Source organism: Carassius auratus, chromosome 31 (genome assembly GCF_003368295.1).
Source record: "Carassius auratus strain Wakin chromosome 31, ASM336829v1, whole genome shotgun sequence".
Classification (NCBI taxonomy): domain Eukaryota; kingdom Metazoa; phylum Chordata; class Actinopteri; order Cypriniformes; family Cyprinidae; genus Carassius; species Carassius auratus.
This window is the reverse complement of record NC_039273.1, coordinates 13,346,934-13,368,755: the sequence shown is the minus strand read 5'-3', so window position 1 is coordinate 13,368,755 and position 21,822 is coordinate 13,346,934. Positions and strand designations below refer to the sequence as shown.

Here is a 21,822-nt window from a genome sequence, read left to right as displayed (position 1 = left end):
TTTGGAAAATCGTTTTAGTTTCAAGTCTCCAGGAAATACCCAATGCCTTTTATAAAAGTGTCCACTAGATGGCAGCAAGTAACTTCGGTTTCTTCCAACTCTTCCTTTACATCATGTATAGGCAAGGTACTTAACTGAAGAGGTATCGTTATGCTAAAAATCTATTAGCCTACATAACAATTCAAATGGAGATGACATAAACATTTATATATTGCATAAGTACACATTTATTCAGTTTCTTAAGTTGATATGGGACATTTGGAATGAGTCAATTCGTTGTTTTCTTATTGAAAATGGCCTTTTGACCATCAGCACAATCCATCACATTTTGGTGATTAGATTAAAGTGTAATTGACTTTTAATTTTAGTTTCTGTATCAGCTTTGTGTTTTACGCAAAGGTATTCTGTTATGTATTATGTTAACGTATCAGTAACACACAATGTAAATTTTGCATGTCATTTTATACAACTGAATGAATAGTTAAAGCAAACCTTTCAGTATTTATGTCAGATTATGGTAGAGTAGCACAGCTGTGGACACCATTTGGTATATGAATTATTAATATAGTTCTGATGTTTCATGCATTTGTAGAGACTTCCCCCACACATTAAATGTTCTATGAGAACAAAGCTGACATTGATTTTGAGAATGACATGATTCTTAAGTTCCAGAGGCAATTATAACTGTATATATGTGTGTGTGTGTGTATATATGTGTGTGTGTGTGTGTGTGTGTGTGTGTGTGTGTGTGTGTGTGTGTGTGTGTGTGACCAAAAAAAAAAAAGTAATAATGTTAAATATTATTGAATTTTAAGATAACAGTTTCATTTTAATATATTTTAAAATGTGATTTATTCTTGTGATTTCAAAGCTGAATTTTCAGCATCTGTTACTCCAGTCTTCAGTGTCACATGATCCTTCAGAAATTATTTGGTGCATAGGAAACATCTATTATTATTATCAATGTTAAAAATAGTTGTTCTACTGATTATTATTTGAATTCTTTTTTTTTTCATTCATAAAAAAAATCAATAAATAATTTAACAAAATTCAATTGAATGGTCATGTATTTTTTTTTAAAAACAAATCTAAAATAAAATCTAAAATCAGCCTGATTTGGTGCTCAAGAAACGTTTATTTTTTTCATAAATGTTGAAAACAGTTGTGCTGCTTTATGTTTTTATAAAAAGTGTAATATATTTATTTTAGGATCCTTTGATGAATTTGAAAAAAAAGAAGAAAATAATTGAAAATAACATTTATTTAAAAAAAAAAGAAATTTTGTGTTTCTTATCGGAAATAGATTATTTTGGTAACTAAATGTGTATACTCTCACTTTACATACATACATTATACAACACACACACATATATATTTAAAAATAGTAAGTATATAAATACATTTAAATTCAATATAACAAGAAAATAAGTATAAATAATCAGTAAACTCTTTCATACTGTGCTCTGGAAAGCCCATAAAACTGATTATTGCACGTTTGAGATTTTACTTCAGTGGTCACATCACAATGGTAATAAATTAAGCAAGACAAGACAATTAGGGAGAAAAAGGTGCTCTGGTCAGCAAAGTAAACTCAGCTGAACTCCCTTTTGTTAACCAGAGCAAAAAAGCGCTGGCGATGTGCTGAGAGGAGCAACTTCCTGGTTGAGTGGTGTTTTGGGGGGTTGTGTTGAGGTTAATGGATCCTAATGGCCTTTTCCTCATCTCACTGATGTATCAGATTTCACAGTTTTCATAGTTCAATGGCATCACAGAAACATATGGCAGAATGAGGGATATTATACATCTCACCACTAGATGTTGTCAGAGCCCTTTAAATAGAAAGCTGGCAAGGTTACTATTTGCTTCTGCCCCAGGATATCCTGCTACAGTTGCTATCAAGTGTTTCGGAAGTTAGACAGTCAGTCTTATCACAGACAGGTGACCCTTCTCTATTCCCATTCTTAAGTTTAGCAGACATCAAATAGAGATGCGCCATACAGCGTTGGCAGCACCTGAAGCTCAGAGAGTCTGCCTTTATTTGTCCATGGTTCAAGTAAAGGTCATTAAGCAATGCAGGCCTTTGATACTTCAGTAGATGTAATTTCTGGTTTGTATGAGGTGAGGTCAGTCAGTCTTGAAGATGAATTAATGTGAGGAGGAAGCCTTCTGGGAAGCTGGGTGGCATCTGACTTGATCACTGTGGAAATAGCGGCACTGCACACTTTATTCTCCATGAGTGCATTCTAATTGAACTATGTGTAAAAATAGCAAACATTTTCTTACATTTAATCCTGCTTTCATAGGTCGCTGTGATGTTTAAGTCTTGGGAGAGAATCTTTCATCGTGACAGTTGCGTCCACACAAAGGCTCAGTCCCTGAGGACCTCTTGTGTGTTGACAGGTCTTAACTCCTTTCATGTGCAGAGATACATGTTAAGACAAAACCCACACTGGTTTACAGCATTCCTGAAGCATAAGTATGACATATAGTACATCAGTTGAAAATGAAAAGGCATGTTTCTGCAGATCTTGACAAGTCTTTAAAGTTAATCAAGGTAAGTATTATTAGATGCACACTTTTTTGGTCAAGTGCTTTATTTAAATATATAGTATGAATAGTTCACTACTAAAAAGGTCAAATTATTTAAGATTTTAAAAGAATTTACCTTGTAACACAGTCATGTGGTCAAAGTCATATGTATATGATATAGTTACCTGTTTTATGCTTCTATTAGTTTATTTTTTGATTTGGCAGACAAGAGTCTCATTAATACGCACTATTATAAGCAATATATATATTGCAATAAATATCTTATAACAAGTTATTTTCTTTCTTTTCAAGAATTTTATTATTTAAAAATGTCTCTTTCGCTAGCTTCTTTTTTAACTTTATGATGCTCAATTAGTTTTGATTACAAAGTAAAACATGCTCTTTATCGAAGAAGTGCATTCAAATCATTTAATTGTGAGTTGCAAAAGTTTGGGTTTGGTGTTTTTGAAAGATTTAAAATAATATATATAAAGGTAATATAATAAAACAGTAATTGCTGAATAAAAATATACAATTTGTCCAAATAAGAGAACAAATCCAAATAACCCCAAATTCATAATTTCACTACAAATATCCTGAAAGACACTGATTATTTTATTTGTCAACCCTGGCACCAGATCTTTATTGTGTTTTTGTGAGAACAGAGGCACTGTCTGACCTGGTGTGTAGAATCTACCCACACACAGTGTGTTATGCTCCTGGGTCAACAGGCCTCTGCTCCACTGTTTGTTTGTCTTTGGGGAAGCGAGTTGTTTTTGAAAGTCCTCTCTGGGACTGAGTTACCTTTAGAGGCTGTGCTCAGCAGAGAATTGTGTAAACCATCAAAGTAAAAGGCATGCAGAGAAATCAACACATTTGCTCTACTGCTGATTCATTACGTTTTTTATACTGAAATCTAAAGGATGCTTAATACTGTGCTAAAACACAGGTTTCCCTCAGCTTCCCTTTAAAAGAAAACTGTGTTTTGCATCACTAAAATAATCCATGTCCTGTGTTTCTCATGGCTTGGCAAAGATTACTGCATTTTCCACTTAGCGATGAGACACATATAACCATTCTGTGATGTCTGCTTGGCCAAAGTTGCACACCACTAAAGCGCCAGTTTTACTTTATAAATTACCTACCAATGAGGGAACCACATAACAGTTTAGAGTCATTAATGCTCCATTATAATTCATTAGCTGGAAGCTTGCTCATATGTAACTGCAATGTTCCTATGTCTTCCCATAAAGCATGGGACTTAATGGACACATGTGAGTCCCAATACAACATTAAATGTGTCTCTATCATCAGAATCAGCTCAGAAAGCTCTTCTGCTGATCGCTGTTACTCTTCTAAGTATGTAAATGCATTTGGTTGAGTGATATGACGTTACGAGTCTGTGGGGAAACTGGTCTTGAAACACTGTTTTGACAAGGATTTTGCACTGAATATAAGCTTGTAAAAGGATCTCATTTTTACAGTAGTACGCAACAGGTATAATAGTGATAAAACAATTTTGTTCCTAATCCACTTACGCAAATACTTTTTATTGTACTTGTAGTAGGCGGCTTACTTATCCTTCTACTATAAAGCTCCTAAATCAACATGGTGACAGAAGAACGTGGGATGAAAAAAAGTAATTTTATACATATCTTGAAAATGTTTTGCAGGCTAACAAGAAATTTGGCTTTCTCCTGCAAACCTTTGTGTTTGCTCGCAAAATGATTGCATTACCCCTCAAAACGTGTGAGCAAACACAAACGCTTGTGAGAAGAAGTAAAGGTTTTATAAGCAGGCGCAAATATTCTTTGGGGAACATTAAACTTCTGCTAGAGAATGCAGAAGAGTTGAAATATACTTTTTTCCAACTTCAGTACAGATTTTTTTTTGTTTGTTTATCAATTTTTATTATTAATATTAATTTTGTCTGTGTTATTTATTGGAGTTATTGATCTGCTTCACATAATACAGGTGCTGGTCATATAATTATTAAATCAAAAAGAATATCATAAAAAAGTTAATTTATTTCACTTATTCCATTCAAAAAGTGAAACTTATATATTATATTAATTCATTACATACAGACTGATATATTTCAAATGTTTATTTCTTTTAATTTTGATGATCATAACTGACAACTAAGGAAAATCCCAAATTCAGTATCTCAGAAAATTAGAATATTGTGAAAAGGTTCAATATTGAAGACACCTGGTGCCACGCTCTAATCAGCTAATTAACTCAAAACACCTGCAAAGCCTTTAAATGGTCTCTTAGTCTAGTTCTGTAGGCTAGCTACACAATCATGGGGAAGACTGCTGACTTGAGGAGACGACATTGACACCAAGCACAAGGAGGGCAAGACACAAAAGGTCATTGAAAAAGAGTCTGGCTGTTCACAGAGTTCTGTGTCCAAGCACGTTAAATAGAGAGGTGCAGGTAAGGAAAAGATGTGGTAGAAAAAAGTGTACAAGCAATAGGGATAACCGCACACTGGAGAGGATTGTGAAACAAAACCCATTCACAAATGTGGGGGCGATTCACAAAGAGTGGACTGCAGCTGGAGTCAGTGCTTCAAGAACCACTACACACAGACGTATGCAAGACATGGGTTTCAGCTGCATTCCTTGTGTCAAGTCACTCTTGAATAACAGACAGCGTCAGAAGCATCTAAAGACAAAAAGGACTGGACTGCTGCTGATTGGTCCAAAGTTATGTTCTCTGATGAAAGTAAATTTTGAATTTCTTTGGAAATCAGGGTCCTAGAGTCTGAAGAAAGAGAGGAGAGGCACACAATCCACGCTGCTTGAGATCCAGTGTAAAGTTTCCACAGTCAGTGATGGTTTGCAGTGCCATTTCATCTGCTGGTGTTGGTCCACTGTGTTTTCTGAGGTCCAGCGGTCAAGTTTTAGAGCACTTCATGCTTCCTGCTGCTGACAAACATTATGAAGATGCAGATTTCATTTTCCAACAGGCACCTGCACACACTGCTGCCGTAATTCAGGCAAAAGGAGCCCCAACTAAGTATTGAGTGCTGTTCATGCTCATACTTTTCATTTTCATACTTTTTACTGAATTTGGGATTGTCCTTAGTTGTCAGTTATAATCATCAAAATTATAAAAAATAAAAATAAAAAAAATTGTAAATATATCAGTCTGTGTAATGAATGAATATAATATACATGTTTCACTTTTTGAATGGAATTAGTGAAATAAATAAACTTTTTGATGATATTCTAATTATATGACCAGCACCTGTTTGACAGCTATATGATGGAGCTAGTTGTCACACTTACTCTAAAGTTTGTATATGCACAAACAGTTTATACAGCCAACAATTAATTCTCATTTATAATTAAATTAATTGAAACTGTACATAGGAAAAAATTTGGGCAGAGCTGTTTGACTAATGTTAGCTGAATTTTTTCAGCATCATTACTCCAATCTTCAGGGTCATACAATCCTTCAGAAATCATTCTAATAGCCTGATTTGCTGAAACATTTATGTTTATTATAAACAGCTGTTAATTCCTTTTTTAAGGATTCTTTGCTAAATACAAAGTTTAAAAAACACATCAATAATTTGACATTTACTGTCACTTTTGATCATTTCAATGTGTCCTTGCTAAACAAAATAATATATATATATATATATTGATAAAAAACAGACTGGTGTATATTGTTTGATCATTTAACCATGTATCGTTTTACCCACGAAGACCAATTCTGTGTCTGCAGTCAGGTTATTGCAGCATTATAAGTGTTTCAGTAAGCCATTTCGCAGAATTAGGTATATCCATTTTTATTTCTAAGATTTATTAGTTTATGATAGATGTTTATCCTTGGTCATTGGTAAACATACTTTCTCCTCTTGTCTGTTAGGTTAGATCCACAAAGGGCATCTCAGTTTCCCTCCAAATGAGCAAATACTATAACACAGGAACAATGTTCTAGTCATATACAGAGAGGAGGAAGTGAAGAAAACAAAGCACCTTTATCTGTTCCAAATGAGCTGCCCTCCCACTGAAACTGGCTCTGAGCTCACTGCGTTGCATTACATCATCTATGCCTGTGATGTCACACTAAATGCATGACCTCAGGCTAAAATGAACAACCTTTCAATTTACAAACAATATGTGTTGGATCACTATGGATCATATCACAATAATTTGTAAAGACTAAAAAAATATTTTGACTACTAAACTTTATTTGGTCACAATAAAATGGGGGAAAATATTTAATTTATTGTATTTGTATATACTTTTTACAATACATATTAGCAGCTATCCAGAAAATGCTTTTTTTCAGTGCAACAGTTAGGAAGAATTCCGTGATCAGCCAGAGATGATTATGTGAAAATGTCCATATAGCATTAATATACACCTACTGTAAGAAAATACATGTTATGTGGTTAGTTAACATCATGTATTCAGCAGACACAATGAACATGTTAGGCAGTGATTACAGCTTGTGCAGGTAATGATTACAATACAAGGGTAACTGTTTTGTATGTTGATCCAAAGCTGACTCTTTGTAAATGTTGTGGTCATCAGCAATCAAATACCAGTTATCAGCTGAATAAATATGGGCGCTATTATTATTACATTAATATGCAATCAGTTTTGGTGTTGCAGCTTTGAACTGAAATGCTCTCATTCAATTCACTAAGAATAAAAGCATGCAGTGAGGTCTGAGGCTCAGTGTGTGTGTGATTTAGGGGCATGACATGGGTTAGTCAAAACCTGCCAGTGAGGCTGTGATCACACTGATTTAGAGAGGCTCCGTTGTCAGGCTGAAAATAAATTCTAATCCTCTTGTTTTGTGTCTGGGTAGTGCTTCTACTCAGAGATCTACAGTATTTCTCACCTCTTATGCTTCCGTGTGTAGTGTTAGCCGGTCGATATGCTGGTGCGTCAGGTAATGTGTTGAGGAGAGGAAAGAGGATTATGGCACCGGATATTCCTCTACCATTCCACTTTTCCAGTCAGGAGTGTCCTTGGTGAATTCTGGCTTGCTTGACATATGCCCAGGGGCCCACAGGCTTTGTTAGAAAGCTACAGCTGTTGATATGGATAAGCTGTAATCCAATTCTCAGGCCTTAGCACTCATACAGGGTCAGGTGGGACCCCCAATCATGAGCAGAGAACCGCCCTATTATAATAGCACTGATGAGGTAATTGAAGATAAATTTAGAGCTGAATGATTTGGTGGGCGGGAGCAGAAGAGATGAGAGAGAGAAAAAGAGAGAGAGAAAGAGATTTAGAAACATTTAGAAAGGACAACATGTCTTTTGTCATTCTAAAGATGGTGGATAACCTGAATAAACCTCTAATTTTTTATATCGGAAGTCTGTTGTGCGCGAATCTGATCTTGCACATTTTATTAATAATGTTTTTGTGGTGTGTCATTGTGATAAATATTATTGATAAATAATAACCTTTTGTTCTTTCATCGTTCTGTCCAATATGGATCTATTGCTATTAGAACACTTTTAAAAATCTAACTAGATAGATAGATAATCTATCTATCTATCTATCTATCTATCTATCTATCTATCTATCTATAACATTAAGGGTGACATTAATGATTTTTGGGTGAACAATCCTTATAATAATTAAAAAAAGGAAAAAAAATTCCTTTCTATATACTGCATAATGGATCAATTAATTAAGGAAGCAAATTCTTAAATCCAGTCGCTATGGCTAATTCATCAAGCAAAAAGACTTTTGCTCATGAACATCCGCTTTATGCTCTGACTAACTTGTAATCTAAATTTATTGGTTACTGAAATGTTTAAATGTTTATTAAATATATGAACTGATCACATCTTGTGCTCGGACAGTCTGCTGTTCTACGTGGACACTATTATGATGAGGCTGTTGGCACTTGTTACCGTGGCAGCAGTCAGCATCATTTCCTTTCCCTATACAGCTATACTATCTTCCTCCTGGGCTTTTATTATACCATATAGTTCTAAAATGTAAAACTATGATATATATATATATATATATATATATATATATATATATATATATATATATATATATATATATAAGCTAATAGTCACACAACCCAAGCCACTGAAAGTCCAAATGTTTGTAGTGCACAGAAAGATGAGAGATGAACTGGATTTAAATTCATATTAAAACCTGACTTACTTCCAGTACTTGTGCTTTTAGCATTGACAAACACTGCAAATTCTGCCATAATTTAATCACCCTCCTCAAGTTGTTCCAAACCTGTATGAGTTTCTTTCTTTTTTTTTTCATATAATTCATATATACTCATATAATTCCCTTTATGAAAGGAGATGTTAAATGTTAAAATTATGTGAGAACATGCCTTTGTAATCTGTAAACCTCAATGCATCCGCCACTCAAGCAGCTTAGTTATTCTTTTTTTTTTTTTTTTTTTTTTTTGGCTTACTAGCCACATGCCATTAGGTTAAGTGCAATCTGCTGTTTGCTCACTATACATAAGTGCTCAGACACGATATCACACATGTAGCCTAGTGCAAACATGTGGTTTATCTTCTCTAGAGAGAACGCCTGCTCAGCGAGATTGTGTGCACGCACAGGACTGATTTTCTAGCACCTTGCACCCTGTGTTACCAAGGAGACAAGCCAGTGTTCGCAGACAGCAGACATTCAGATCTTGCTGCCATATCATTACCCACACGCCATATATGTATGTTTACTTGTCACTGACACTTATATGTTTGTATGTACGTAATCTCCATTCACGTGACCTAAACAATCTGATCTTAATTATACTTATATTTTTAGATTAGCAGTAACTAGTAATATTTAATAATTTTGAGCAGTACCGCAGTAGGAGCTATTTAGCTGGTTTATCCCTGAAAGATTAATTTCATTGATGTAACCCAATGTATTAGGTGGATTCAGTCTTATTAAGCAATATATTTAATTTAAAACTCTAAAAATGTAAATGTTACCACATTAAATACATTTTAAGGATATTTGACACTTTTTTTTTTGGTGTAGGATAAATTAAAATGTACTTGTCTGGTGCATTTTATGTCCAATAAAAATATGAGTTTGATAGAATGACAGGTTGTCAATATAACAATATATACCAATATGTAATTTGTTTTTTGTTTTTTGTTTTGTTTTTTTTTGTGTGTGGGGGGGGGGGGGTTACTTTCACAATGTGGACTTAAACCTGAATATAAACTGACTCATGGGGACTTTTGTATTGAAGTCTCCATGGGCAAACAAGCTGGTAAATCTACAAAATTAATGTATTATGTTTTGAAAATGTAAAGATGCTGAACATTTTCAGTGAGGGGTATTTAGGTGTAGGGCGATAGAATATACGGTTTGTAAAGTATAAAAACCATGGAGAGCTCCTACAAGTATAGTAAGCCAGTCTCTCAATTGAGCGCATGTCTGTTATAAGGCAAATTAAAATATAGGCTTGAAAATAAATAAGGAGGTAAGTGGGAATCACTGGAGTAATGAAACTATGCAGCAGACTGTTTTTCCCATTATGCAATGATCCACTGTTCTTTTTGGATCTGTGTTTCTGAAGACAGCAGGGTCAGCTACGTGTGGCACTTTGCATTAGTGTTTTTTGGAATTTGATAAGGAGATGGAAGAGAGATGAAAAATGTGGTGAAAAAAGTTTTGGTTGACAATAACAAAAAAAAAATTAAATGTAAATTTTAAATTTGGATATATTATGAATAAACAATTGCACTTTTTATTCATAAATTGAATACCACAAGTTTGTTACAATACTGTTAGATGACTCCTTTACATTTATTTATAATGAAGTGAGTGAGTTTCTAACTGCTTACATAATGCTTCACGTTACATAAATATAACAATTAAATAACTGTAACACAACATCTGCTGAAATGCTAATATTTTGCTGGATGATCGAGGTTTGATATGGTGAGGTAAAGGCATTTTTTCAAATAGATGATCATTTTAGTACTTTTGTCATCACAAGTTATAATAATCTTTAGATTTCATTCAATCCAGTCATCTCATTGTGCTTGCAAATTCAGTCTTATCTATTTACATTTCACACACATTCAAACTAGTAATTTGGTTTTTGTACTTTTATATAGGAAGTTTTATTGAAATTATTGATCTTTTTTTTTTACCACCAACAATATTCTTAAGTTAAAAGTGCCATATATTTTATTGATAAATTTGAACCACACCCTTTAAACAAGCCCTGTCTAACAGTACATTTAGTCTTTTAGATTTTAGATGCATTATACTAATTCCACGTGTTATACTTTGTATAAAAGGTTTCATCTGTTGCAGACATATGCATCTAACATGTCTAGTGATTATTTAGTCAGCAGTAAAATTAAAACCAGATACAACATCAGTAATGCGCTGTTATTTTAGATAGAATGACTGCTGTGAAAGTTCACTTACCATGACACAAATAGCTGGTAATGATATAGTGGAATTCCTGTTCATAACTTGGAGACTCTTCCTGTAAAGCCAGAATGTGAGAATTCATCTGTGAGATCTGCAGCTTTAAAGGTCTTGACTGCACATCAGTGCCACCTAGGCTTTAACACAAGAAGATCTGGTTGGTTCTTGCTGTGTGTAGGAGGGGCTCCTAGACCATGTGAGAGGCTCTTAATAATAATAAACAATAATAATTTATTAAATATGAATCATTTTCATATTACATCTTCATGTCATTTACATTAATATCAAGTACATTCAAAGTTGAAATGTATGTGTGCTAAACTTTGAGAAAGAATACATAAATAGTAACATTCGTGTCATTGGTAGAACTGCAACACGAGCACAAAAACTGAAGAAACTGTTTAGTTTCAAAGAAGCACCGGCATCATTTTAATTTTCAAGTACAAGAGTCAGATGACAGGACAGGCTATAATTTAACAAACCAAAAGCTTCAAGTAAATCCAGCACAGAAGGTGCAAGCTCTTCACCAATCAGATTGCCAGACTCCATCGCTCAGATAAGGAAAGCCTTCCAGCAAATGACAGGCCTACTGTTGCTGTTTTGCAGTCATGCAAAGTATCAGAAAGGAAGGAAGTGAGCTCAGCTCACATTTACCAAAGCTCACCCAATAAAGATTCATCTCATAACTGCCATCAGATTGTAAACAAAAACCACTGATATTCACTACCAGCTTTGTAGTGATAATACTTTTGGCTTGGAAAAAATGTTAGGAAAAAGGTTTTGATTCAAATAAACATTATTCTTTTACATTTGTTGCAATGATTAGTTTAAAATTCAAGTTTGTCGAAACATGCATTAAAGGAATATTTTACCTAAAAATGTAGATTAGTTCATCAGAACAGGTTTGGGGAAATGTAGCATTGCATCACTAATGGATCCTCTGCAGTGAATGGGTGCCATCAAAATGAGAGTCCAAACAGATGATAAAAACATCACAATAAGTAATCCACAAGTTATCTGCATGACTCCAACTGATCAATGAAATTTAAAAATTTTTGTATGATTTTGTATGAAATATTTGATATGATGCATTTTGTAATAAACACACATCAAACAGTTGTTTCTGGCTAAAAATGTGAGTCCTCTCATCCATTCGTTAAAACAATGGATTTGTTTCTTACAAAACAGCATCTTTTCACATCAAAAGACATTAACTGATATTCTGGAGTTGTTTGGATCAGTTATGGATTGTTGTGATGTTTTTATCATCTGTTTCATTCTGTTATCATTCTGTTATCATTCTGACGGCACCCATTCACTGCAGATGATCCATTAGTGAGCAAGTGATACAATGCTCAATTCCTCTAAACCGGTTCTGATGAAGAAACAAACTCATTTATTATCTTGGATGACCTGAATATATTTCAAGCAAATTTTTCATTTTTTTTAAATTGTTCCTTCATGCATGTAATATCATGAATAAACTGCTGGAATAGCCTTTAACACGCTCAACTACACGTAAAACACACAGAGCTCAGGGTCACAGGGTCACATGCTTCAGGGTCACAGGGTCACATGCTGCATGGACCAGCTGCATTGATTTCTGCCTCATCGACTATAGTCTCCAGGACAGATTTCCTAATTTGTGCCTTTGTGGAGTTAAGCCGCCCATGAGTGGCATAATGTCATGTTGTTCTCACCTCAATTTTGGTCATCCTTCCATGTTTGTAAAACAAAAATATGAATATCTGCAAGTTTTGGTTTCCAAAAGTTCTCAGGAGATGGGCAGATGTGTCAGGATAGTTTTGTAATGAAGATAAGGGGGAAAAGAAGAGGTGAGTGTAAGAACACCAAGCGAGTGGCTGCTCTGAATTAAAGCACTGGCCTCGTGCTTCATCCCAGCTGTGGGAAAACGGTGGAACCAGCTGCTGCAGGACAAGTGAAGGCTATATTTAAATAAAAATGAAAAAAAATGAGAGAGGGGAAAATGCTGCAGGCTATGCATGCAGTCCTGCCCCTATACATCAGGACGCGAAACAAGGAAGAATCCCAGGTCAAATAAACTCTTCCCTTCGAAAGCTCTTTGCTGTCCACAAGGGTTTGAGGAAGCTTTGCTTCTATATTCAAAGATTACATTTTACTAAATCTATTTTTTTTCCTAACATATGGAAATTTTTGGTTAACTACTGTAACTCATGAACAAGCCCTCACGTTGTGTTCATGTTGTTAACAGTGTAACATTACACCTGAACAACACATTTACACCTGACAAGTGTATTTTATCAAATAGTTATTGTACCTTTATACACAGAAAATTATTTGACAGATTACTTTTAGTTTAATCCAATTAAATTAGCAAATAAGCAGCTGGTAAATATAGTAATTTTACGTAAGGTAAATATCACAAATTTGGCATCAGGTGAAATAATGTAAAATTTACAATAATGTAAAATTTAGGGACAGTGCACTCTTCGTTTATACTCTTATTTTGTTTCAAACCTGCATGACTCTTTCATGGTACACAAATGATTTCATAGTGACGGAGGCCGATTGTGAAAAGTATTATTATTATTTCGTTTTTATATAATTAATATAAATATGATTGAAGAATTTCAAAAGTATCATCTAGTCATCCATGATACTGATACTGATCCAGTTACTCTCTCATAGTTTGTGCTGCTAGCATTGTAATTATACATTAAACAGCGGGTGTCCATGTTTCAGTCTCAAGGCCATTTGTGAATTCTTAACAGTAATAAGATTGTGTAAGTAAACAGGACCATCCAAGAGACCAGGGCAAGTATAGGGCTCTGGGCCCCTGGGACTGTGCAAGATCACGTGAGCAGCCATACCAGACGGCAGCAAAGCAGGGGGATTTCCAGATTGGTCATTATTGTTGCAGACAGGAAAAGACTCCATTTAGATGCCAGAGATCACTGAGAAAGCCCGCTCACTGTTTGTCAAGGAGCAGCTTTACAGCAGAGGACATGGAGAATGATCTGCTAGAGAGAGAATGTGAGACGGAGTGGAGGATCGTTTCACTGCTCCAGGGGGTGCTCTCAAACATTTCACAGATCTTCAAATTGATGAGACTTTTGACAGACGCAAAATGCACTGGATTTCATAAATAGTAAATAGTTTGTGTTTAATAGTGTGCAACTGAACTTTAAATAAATAAATCTGTAATAAAAATAAATAAATAAACTATTTACAAAATTAGTAAGAAATTATTCGATAAAGACCACACAAAATTCCACAGTTTGCTGCAAATGTTTTACTACTAATATTTTGGGGAAAAGGTCAAATAAGAATAATAATAACAATAAAATATAAATAAATAATAATAAATAAATAATAATACAAATATTTGAGTTTGTTTAGAATAAGACAACAGGGAAAACTTACTGTCAAGAATGCTACTGTTAAGAAATATGATCTCGAGTCAGACCAAAGGGGCAAATAAACTTCTATTTTATATCTACTTCTAGCTTATTCCATTTTTTATATATGTATTTATTTATCAAAACTGAACTGAAATTGTATGAGGAGTTTTTCATATAAGCATAGCAGTACTACTATGGTTGCAAAAATATTGTATAATCTATTTGTACATTAATACATTTAAATGTGTCTCAGTGTTTTTAATATGTAGAAGAGACATATTCCTGCTGTGAGCCACAGTATCTGGGCTATAAACTTGTGCAGCTTACCTAGAATCGACTGACGGATATAAACTGGCACCATCAAACATTCATTCATTCATTCAGTCTCTGATTAAGAAGACATTATCTAACATTTGTGTTTTCATTAATGACAGATTCTAAATGCATGAGACATACTATGGATGCACGAGTCATTTGGTGCTCTTCTGATGGTTAAGTGCATGGGCTGCTAACACAAAGGTTGAAGGTTTAAGTCCAAGCAGCAGTGACCAAGGAACTGGTGTTTTCGTGAGATTACAGTTCTGCTATATCATCATTTTGCCCTTGAGCGAGGCACTTAACTTCAGTTTGATCCATATATGCAATTACTGCAGTTAATGTAAATGAATTTGGATGAAAACTGCCTGCTAAAAGATTGAGATGCAGTCAGTATAGGCCTACTGACAAGAACGCTGAGATTAAAGTTATAACAGTGACCTAAATTTGAATGTCCAAAATAATAGATAGTTAATGATAAATGACCATGGGAAATAAATAAATAAAATGTGTATGAAGATAAAAAGAGTATACTTTCTATAAATAAACTTTATAGATTAAAATTAAACCTATTTTCTCTTTTCTAAATGTTTACTTTTTCACTAACTTCTGTAGGCTTCTACTAGGGCCTATAGCTTGCTCTCTTTAAACTTGGCATTGCTGTACTGGGACTAATGTTAGCTCTTATAGGATAAACAGCATGTGATGTTCCTCATTTGCAAGTCGCTTTATGTAAAAGCGTCTGCTAAATGATCACAAATGTGACAATGAATAACCTGCTAGCAATTGCCCCACATAAATCCGTGTGAAATCCAATCCTGAACGTGTATTTGCTAACACGTTTATGTGTCCTTGGCGCAGAATGGGAGAAATAAAAGGCATAAGATGGTACACTCCAGTTCCATGTTTTGTTTTGCACCTTAAACGAGGCCCTTTAATTGATTGACATTGGCATCATCCAATCAGCGCTCGCAAAGCGTCAAGTCTGTGTTCGTTCGGCCCAATCAGCCAATAAGAAGACTTAAAGACGCCATACGGTATTTCAATCGGCCATGATGGTGAGGTAAAGAGGTACACCATTATTTTTTCCCCACAGCTTGCCGATTTTAAATCACATGAAATATCAAAACGTCACTGGAAATGTTTATAAAAGTCTTTGTTTTATGAGCATATCCGTTATCCTTCACAAGCCCGTCAAATCATCTGTGTTTGCTCCTGAAACAATGCATCTTTAAAAAAATCGTGACTGTGATTTTTGCCTTACTCTAATTACTAGAACTGACTGGATATTATGTTTCGTTCTTCCTTCCTATATTATGTCTAAAATACGGTTTGAATAAATCGCTCAGGGTGATATCTGATGTATGGAGACATCGGTAAAGGGCGGAGTTTGAGAACTGTCAATCAAACGTTGAGCAGGTCACTTTGGCAGGTTTCACCAGTGGGGCGTCCACTAACTGCCGCAGTACTATATTGGTTGAGCGTGACCTTTCAAATACAACAAAAGTTTACGCGCCATCTAAAATAAATAAGCAGTATTCTTAACCTCAACGCTTGTGTGTCAATTAAAACACGCTTATCACTGCTGGATAGTTTACACGACACACGTTTGGGAGAAACTGACAAAAGATCGTTTTTAATGAGGTGATGACAAGTGGGCAGTTATTATGTAATCACATGTATCACCATATATTTTTTATATAATATAATATAATATAAAATAAATGCATAAAAAATCCGGGCTTGTTAGGCTATATGTGAGTGAATTTAAATTTTTGAGATTATTTTGACCAATTATAGATTTCAGGGCAGTGTTAATGATTTACGCACGCAAGTTTATTTATTTATTTATTTAAGGAAAGAATGATGAGCCCATCTAGGCCATCATCCATCAAGGGGAGGTTGATCAGGATAATATGGATCGACAGTTATTCCACACATAAATGAGTCAGAGGTTGGTTTGGAGGCGGAGTCTGACTTTTTAGAAATACTGTCTATTGTTCCATCTTGACCAATCAGAGGAGCGGAGTTTTTGCCACACTGACCAATAACTGAAAACCGCCCGCCTTAAAGCTCCGCCCAGTCTTCTATATTAACTGCTCTGCCGCCGCGTGAGCTCGCTACAGACGCTTAATAGTCTTTTTTTTATTATATACATCTCGTATTTCTCTTTTTATTATTTTGTTCCGAGACTCCATTATATTCTTAACATTAAGGGAAAATGGCTGACACAAAAGTCGATACCAGCTCGGAAGTCTCCGCCAAGGTAATTCAACTTCAGTTAACGTTATACACTGATTTGTAGATGCTGCGCTTTTATTAATTTGAATAAACGAGACATATGAAATATGGATTTGGGCATGGAAATAAGTATACAGGGTCATTGGAACGCTATTTGCACATTTTGACTGTGTTTATACCTCTCATTGTCACTTTTAAGACTTTTCGTGAATGGTAAAATGTTTGGTGTGCTGAAGTTGGGCTTCTTTACAGACACATTTGCAACTAAAAGGCTTTTTGTTCGGATTCTACGCGGGTTCTTTGTTTATGTAGGCGGCTTTTCGGTTCCTCTTTAAAAGTACAGTGAGTGAAATGGACGCAGAGGATCATTAAGCATTATCTCTACTGTGCGTATATGGTTTGCTGCACGAGTTTCTTTATTACTTCGTATAGACTCAGTTATTGAAGGTGCCTCGTCCAGTCCGCGAGACGCGGTGATTCGTCATCCGCAGCCCGATCTGTCAGCCCTCACGACTCATGATGCCACTCTGATTAAAGCACGTTTCCCTCATCTTTAAAACGTGGCTACTTTATGTTTGACCAATATTTCAAGTGTAATGAAAGTATAATTTAATTTTAAGAATACATTGCGAACCTCAGAGCCAGCCTGCCTCGGTTGTAGCGTACGGTTTATTTAACGGGAGCGTTAGGTCGCGTTGTCTTTCAAGTTCTTTCAAGTTCAGGTTGTAGTTCACTTTTTCGAACTGAAAATGAGAGTTCATCATACATTATTGATTAAAGTAACGTTACCTAAGGTATGCGTTTTACTGGGCTATAGTCTACCTGTCCGGTACTGTCGGGATGGCAGATAATTTCTTAAATGAAAGAAAATAGTAATCTTCTTCCACGGAAGAGGGTTTATATTTCCTGGTATTTAAATATAGAATTGATTTCTAGCGGCGATGTCAGTTTGTGCGTAAACTTACCCGCGAAACCCTGCTGCGGATGCATCAGTCTGTCTGACTGCACGGGCTCCCGTTGTAGCGCGCGGTCTCAGGAGGTGAGCGCGAAAACCGAAGTTAAGGGACGTCCGTACAGGATGCTTTCTCGCGTCCAGCTATTGATTTTATTCTTTTATGTATATTTATATAAACATAGTCCAGAACGACGTATTTGTTCGTTGGAACCCGTTTCGTTCTTATTCTATTCTATCTTATATTATTCAGGGGCTCCGTTTAACTTTTAAAAGCGCGTCTAGAGATCCCTCGTTCTGTTCCACTCCGTTGCGCTCCGTCTAGCTGCTCTTGAGCGCAGAGCTCGAACTGTGAACGGCCCCGTACAGTGCATCCACCCAAACGATCGTTTTCACCGGACTTCCCAAACGTGTGGTGCTCAGGCTCTACTGATATCATTTAAAGATCACTGGACTCGCCTGCCAGTTGTGTGCACAACATTTCTGACCCGTTTGTCCTGAGTAAGCTTTTTTTTTTTTTTTCAGCGTCCCGGTCTTGATAAGCCTTTTTTGCCTACATGAAATACGGAGACGGTTTCCGCTTCAGCTAAAATGTTTCTGCCCACGCTGTTTGTTAGATCAATATATGGGTCAGTTTTATCCTGTACATATGTTCATTATTCATCCACGGCTCACTGACGCTCAGCGCTTGTAACGTTACAAAGCGGCATGTAACGTTACTGGTGACGGTGTGAGAAGGCGTTGCAGGCGTGATGTAGACGCTAACCGGCTTAAAAACGGAGGATTATGACCTACATTTATTAATACCGAGCGAGCTGCTGAATGGAAGCACGTCCTGATGTATTCAGAGCGATGAAGTCTGCGATTTTAGACAAAGATGCAATAATTTGATAAATAAAACGGGTTATTTTATGAATAATATTAATTATCGAAGGGATCAACAGTATAGTGCTTTAAAAAATGTTAAAGGCCTAATAGCACAACGCTATTGTTCCCCCTTTTTCTCTTTCTCTTTCTCTCTCTTTCTCTCTCCCCGAGGTTTGTCGGTCCAGCCTCTCTTTGGTCGAGGTCGCCCTCTTATTGGCTGAGTTAAAATATTCACCAATTGTAAGCTGGGAGTTGTAGTTTTTTAGCGGGCGTGTCTTTATCAAGCGCAGTGATGTGGCTTTTAAACTGAACTACAGCGCGCATTGGCGGTAACGACATCTACGTATCAAATTACACCACCACAATATGGTCTTTAAACGGATATGTAAGAGACAGTCATCAAATGAATAAAGAGTGTGAAAGTGTCGCATTTCAAATTTAAAGTGCTTTTAATTAAAAAATGAAAAGCACGTTCCACAAATATGAGAGCATGTGAAATCAGAATTGGTCTAGTTTCATTTACTAAATCAGATAAGTAACAGAAGCAATTACAGAGCTATTTTATTTTTCTACATTTAGGACCTTAAAGAAAAGAAACAGGTTGAGGAGGCAGAAAACGGAAAGGATGCCCCTGCTAATGGAAAAACAGTAAGTTTCCACAACTTGATTGTTTCATTGCCCAGTACTGCTTATAATAGTTTCCAAATTACCTCAGGTATTACCCATGATAACTCATAATGTTTTTTTTTAGGAAAAAGAGGAGAATGGTGATGCAGAAAATGAAGTAGATGAGGAAGATGATGATGTGGCTGAAGAAGAAGACGAGGAAGATGATGGAGAAGGTAAGGCCTTAAGTAAATTAATTAAATGGTGAAGTTGATAAAAAAAAATATCCTGCTGTAGCTCCACCTATCTGTTGACAACCAAGGCATATAAACAAAGATGCATTACTAAGAATTAATAACTACATTATAGGTGATGATGATGAAGATGATGAGGCTGAGGGTGGCACAGGAAAACGAGCAGCTGAGGATGATGATGACGATGATGATGATGATGAGGTAATTTCCACTATATCAGTGGAATCCTTGGATAAGTGTATAAATCTGACCTTATAAACTACAGTGTTTTAACTCTGCTTGGCCACATTTTTTAGGATGTTGTTGAAACCAAGAAGCAAAAGACTGTGTAAGAAGCTACTTTGTTGGAAGTCTTCTCATCCCTCCTTGTCCACTGGGGGAGCAAAAACATGGTCATCATCAAGTAGAGTCCACCATCCATGTACACACACCTAACTGCAGATTTTGTAGAAACAACCAAGACTTCAAAGCTCTACCTTCTTACAAAATACTTTAAAAGGAAAAATTTGTTTGTATTTTTATTTACATTTTATATTTTTGTACATATTTTTAGGAGGTCAGCCATTTTTGACCGTGATCTCTGGTTACCAAACGGTGCTTTGAAGTTGATGCTTCTCGATGAAATAGATTTTACTTGTGGTTGGACCATGTCATGTTATCTCAAAGGAAACTTGTAAAAACTAAGCAAAAAGGAAATTAAAAATTGCAGAAAAACGTACAAAAAATAAACAAAAAACAATAATTAAAAGCATTCCAGTAACTTTGTGTATGTACATCAGTTGTATCATACGTAGTTGGATTGTATGAGAGGGCAAGGCCAAAAGAAAAAAAAAATTTCTTTTCTTTCTTGTCTATTAAATTGCTTGATGTATGTGTGAAATTTGTTGTGCGACAATAAACCGAAAATTTATTTTGTGAGTTCTTAATTTTTTTTTCTTTTATGATTTTTCATGAGTTTTTTAATGTTGGAGCTGTATAGGCAAGAATAATTGAACCAGCATTATCTTCAGATGCAGTTCATGTTTTTTCATCAGCCTGTCAAAAGTAAATGTACATCAATGTAAATTATTCAGGCCTTTGAGACTCCAAGATCTGGTATAAATTATATTGTGTTAAATAAAATTGACTGCGTGAATTCTTTCATTTCACATTTTTAGGCCACATCGCTCACAATTATTTATGTATATATATATATACTGTGTTTGTATGTGTGTGTGTGTGCACGCATAAAAAGTTTATTAGGAAATCAATCAAGATAATTCATGTACATTACTTTAAAACTCATTTCTTTTGTAAGAAGGCGCCACATTTGTACAGTAGGTCGACTGTGCGTTAAGAGTTCGATGTAGCACTCATGATAAGGGTTCTGTAGAGCAGATCAAAATCACAAAGTCCTAGAAATGAAATGATAAGCTCAAGTGATACTGAACTTTGAAGTTTAAATACTGGAAGCTATTTTAAGCTACTGGCTGGATATAGTCATTTTAACAGACCCTTTCGAAAAGTGATCTGATTTTATCATAAAATATGCATTTTTAAACATTTCTGTTTAAAATACAGACATTTTAAAGATTACAAAAGTATTTCATTAATTGCATTTATTTAGGTTAACAGAAGTCTGGCAAAACATTTCACATATTGGAAAACGTGCACAAAACCAGAACTCGAAAGAGTGAAAGTGTTTCAGTTTTGGTGGATTTAAAATTTCAGAAAGGAGCATAGGGACAAGTTGATGTTGCACAACTGCTGTCAGGTCTATGACTGTAGGCAGAGGTAGAACCAACAATCATGAGCACCAGAGACAAACTCTAAAAGAATAATTGAAATGTGACCTGCTTTATAGACACACTGACTCACTGGCCATTCAAGCCTTGATCTGGCCTCAGACTGCATATTAGTCATATTATATATAGGAAAAACACCATTCTGTCTGTTTACCTAAGACATAGGTGTGTGCTAAATTATTTCAAAACAAGCCGGTTTTAATGAGCTACTGTAGCAGCAAATCAAAATCTTGTGGGAAGTAGGGAGTGAAAGTATCAGTGCCACAAGTAGGTGGACACACCGCCAGAGGAAACAACAGACGGACATGGTTCTGGGCCATCATGCTTTCAACAACACAGGGAAAAAAGATCAAGACCGAGAGTTTGGGAACTTCTAGAGTTGAATTAGAATGAGGGAGCATAAGTGAAATGGATCCATCTAGGAGATCTAAAGAAGCTGGATCAATTCCAGATTCCTTTTTTTCCCCTTTTTTT

At 35.5% G+C, this 21,822-nt stretch overlaps 1 protein-coding gene and 1 long non-coding RNA gene across 2 annotated transcripts; one reads left to right on the top strand and one right to left on the bottom strand.

Annotated features, from left to right (window-relative positions):
* Window positions 1–1,161: 1,161 nt before the first annotated feature.
* LOC113050583 (uncharacterized) lies at window positions 1,162–19,277 on the bottom strand. Its single transcript, XR_003276782.1, has 5 exons — window positions 17,851–19,277; window positions 10,944–11,083; window positions 7,396–7,724; window positions 2,284–2,465; window positions 1,162–2,197 (listed from the first exon to the last, which is right to left on the bottom strand). It is a non-coding gene; the product is annotated as an uncharacterized LOC113050583 (long non-coding RNA).
* LOC113050582 (prothymosin alpha-A-like) lies at window positions 16,745–20,686 on the top strand. Its single transcript, XM_026213711.1, has 5 exons — window positions 16,745–16,910; window positions 19,284–19,352; window positions 19,456–19,546; window positions 19,680–19,765; window positions 19,861–20,686. The coding sequence occupies exons 1-5, from the start codon at window positions 16,866–16,868 to the stop codon at window positions 19,894–19,896; spliced, it is 327 nt and encodes a 108-aa protein (XP_026069496.1). The 5' UTR covers window positions 16,745–16,865; the 3' UTR covers window positions 19,897–20,686.
* Window positions 20,687–21,822: the final 1,136 nt, after the last annotated feature.